Raw genomic sequence first — 3,228 nt, 5'->3', positions numbered from 1 at the left:
TATCTCCCCTATAATTCCCCCCCCCCCCCCGATTTCTCCCCTATAATTCCCCCCGATATATCCCCTATAATTCCCCCCGATATCTCCCCTATAATTCCTCCCGATATCTCCCCTATAATTCCCCCCGATTTCTCCCCTATAATTCCCCCCGATATCTCCCCTATAATTCCTCCCGATATCTCCTCTTCCACCCCTTTCCCCCCCCCCCAAAAAGGTCTCAATTCCAGGTAATTTATCTCTATACCAATAATTCATATATTGATTTCCCTCATCCCTTTCAATAGGTACAAATATACCGCACCAAGCAAATACACTCCAAAAATTACAATCTGGACCTATTTGCGTGATCCTGTCCCATCCCAATACGGCCCTTCGATTAATTATCCATAAATCCAATATCTCCATTCTATTGTCCAACATGACTTTTAATTCTACTCTTCCCATTACGGCTACTTCTGATCCATCCAACTGCCGGATCTTGATGTCTTCGCTTTTAATCATTCCCTCCGACCAAATACTACGAAATTTCTCATATCCAATCATGGAGATAGCTGCCCCGGTGTCAAATAACATGCATACCATATTCCCATTCAAATTAATCCATACTCTAGGGCAAGGATCATGCACTATTTCCTCTTGGATCATATTTATACATTTCGACTTCTCCCTTTTATTTCAATAATTAAATTTTTCCATTTCTTTGACCCACCGCTTCTCGATCTCTGTGGTATATCCCTTGCTATCATATAGTCACAATACTGACATTCTCTCGCCACATGTCCTTCTTTGCGGCATCGAAAGCATATATTATTTAAACTTTTATTCTCCGTTAAATTGGATATTTCTATACCCTTATTTTTCCCGCTTTCAAAAATTCTTACATTTGGAGCAATTTGAGCCATATCTCTCTGTGGAAAACCGCCCCTTGTATTGAAATTGGCAACATTGCATTCATCCCTATTATGACCAAATCGTCCACAACCCGCACAACGTAATTTATCACGTTTTCCCGGGCAAAAAGGAGCTATATGTCCATATTTTCCACATTCGAAACATTTCGTTTCTTGGCAATCTCTTACCATATGACCCTGTTTTCCACAATTATAACAATTTAGATTTTCTCTTCCCCGTGGATTAAAACCTGGCCTTATTTCCATTCGCCTTCCCTGCGAATTTTCTCTTGACCATCTATATGGCCCCAATTGATTGTTATATCCCGACCCAATTTCTTATTTCTATATATTTCTTATTTTATATTTCGATTTCCTTATAATTTTATCTCAGATATTAATATATTAATGTATCAATTTCCTATTTCTATATAATTTACTTTTATTTCCAAATAATAAACAGAATAAAAAATAATGTTATAAATCTTCTTTTTCAGGGTTTTTATAGCCCACATAAATAATAATAAAAAAAAATATTGATAAAAAACAAATAATAATGATTAAAAGAAATAATATTGACAAAATTATAATATTGATAAAAAAAAACAAATAATATCGATATCGATTAAAAGAATATGAGTCATATACATTAAAATAAGCGTGCCTAGAGACTGTGAGGAAGAATATTCGTCAAATGAATAATCCATAAATAAATTATTTTAATTTATTTACTATTTTTTACATAAACTAAAATAGCATGGATTTTATTTTATAAGCATAATATTAAAATAATTATAAAAAATTTAATATTATTATATTATAATAAATAAAAAAATATAAAAAAATCTAACTTTGTAAAAAGTAAATTTCAAACAAATACAATTAATGATTTAAAATATCCGGATGCTGCCACTCTCGTCTCGGGTGTTATATTATTTTTTTATGTTATTTATTTTTTTTAAAATAAATATAACATTTTTTAAAATGAATACTTATGTATGATTAAACCTGGGAATGAGTTTTGTCTAAATAAACATTACAATATAGTTTAGTGATCTGCATCGGGCCTTATTTTTGAAACCCGGCCCGAAATTTCTCTAAAAAAGTTTCCCTGGTCAGGCCCAAACCCAAAATTTTTTTAATATTATTTTGCCGACCAGGCACGAACCTGAAATTATTTATGAAAAAATTTACCGGATTGGCCCGATTTATTATAAATATAGAAATTAGTTTTTATAAATAATTCTAAATAAACGATATATATGTTATATGGCGTCTAGTTTTTATAAATAAAATCAAATATTTTATTTTACACAAAAAATTCAACATAAAATAGATAAATTTAGATAAAAAAATTTATCAGGCCTGAGATCGACCCGGCCCGACCCGAATTTTTTTAAAAAATTTATCAGGCCTAAGTTTGACCCGGCCCGGCCCGAATTTTTAAAAAAAATATTAGGCCTGGCCCAGCCCGAACCTGATTTTTTTTAAAATTATAGGCCCGAAGCCCGTTCGGACCAGGTACTGGCCGGACCTACTCTTGCAGATCTTTATTATACTTCGTGCAATATCATATTGATACTTCGGTAGAAAAAAAACAAAAGTTTGCCATACCGATGAAATAAGTGTCGTAGACCTTTTTTAATTATTATGATCTTTATTTTGGCTCAAGCCGAAATTTATTTAAGATTAGTGTTGGTAAACGGCTGAAAACTCATTTAGTTTTTGAGTCTAAAATTGACTCAAGCTGGCTTTTTGAGTCAAATTTAGCTCGAGTGGGCTCATGACTTAGTTCAAGCCGACTATTGATTCAAAATTTATTTATTTGTTAGCGTTGTTAAACGGCTAGCCGGATTAGCCTTGAATCGACTTGAGCCATCGGCTTGAGTCATCGGCTTAAGCCATCGACTTGAGCCATCGGCTTGAGCCATCGGCCTGAGCCATCGACTTGAGCCATCGGCTTGAGCCTGAGCCGAATTTTTGGCTCAAAAACTGGCTGAGTTTTCGGCTAAGCCGGCTTGGCCCAGCCATTTAACAGCACTACTATCATCTGAAAAATTACATTCTAATTGGCAAATCTTTATTGTCTATTCTATAAGTTTTATAGAATTTTAGAATTTTACTATTGACAATTTTTTAGGATATAATATTTTAACATTTTTTATTAATGAATAAGAATTGAATTCAGTAAATTTTTAATCTAAGGATGAAAAATTTATAGACTGGGCCAGTCACTGAGCAACAAAAATTTGCCAATTAGAATGTAATTTTACAGATGATAGAGTTATAGAAAAAATTTAAATATGCATCCTATCTAAGCACATTAAGTTTAAAATAA

General features: G+C 32.9%; 1 protein-coding gene across 1 annotated transcript; it reads right to left on the bottom strand.

Moving 5' to 3' along the window:
* Nucleotides 1–647: 647 nt before the first annotated feature.
* On the bottom strand, nucleotides 648–1,082 carry LOC135931068 (CCHC-type zinc finger nucleic acid binding protein-like). Its single transcript, XM_065467937.1, has one exon. It carries the CDS (start codon nucleotides 1,080–1,082, stop codon nucleotides 648–650), a length of 435 nt encoding a protein of 144 aa, XP_065324009.1.
* Nucleotides 1,083–3,228: the final 2,146 nt, after the last annotated feature.

The sequence above is a fragment of the Gordionus sp. m RMFG-2023 genome, chromosome 1 (assembly GCF_954871325.1).
Source record: "Gordionus sp. m RMFG-2023 chromosome 1, tfGorSpeb1-WG-v2, whole genome shotgun sequence".
In the NCBI taxonomy this organism is placed as follows: Eukaryota; Metazoa; Nematomorpha; class Gordioida; order Chordodea; family Parachordodidae; genus Gordionus; species Gordionus sp. m RMFG-2023.
The sequence above is the reverse complement of the archived record's forward strand: the minus strand, read 5'-3'. Positions and strand labels throughout refer to the sequence as shown.

Excerpts from the sequence above, each read along its gene's own strand:
- LOC135931068 (XM_065467937.1), bottom strand. The coding sequence starts at position 1,082 with ATGGTAAGAGATTGCCAAGAAACGAAATGTTTCGAATGTGGAAAATAT.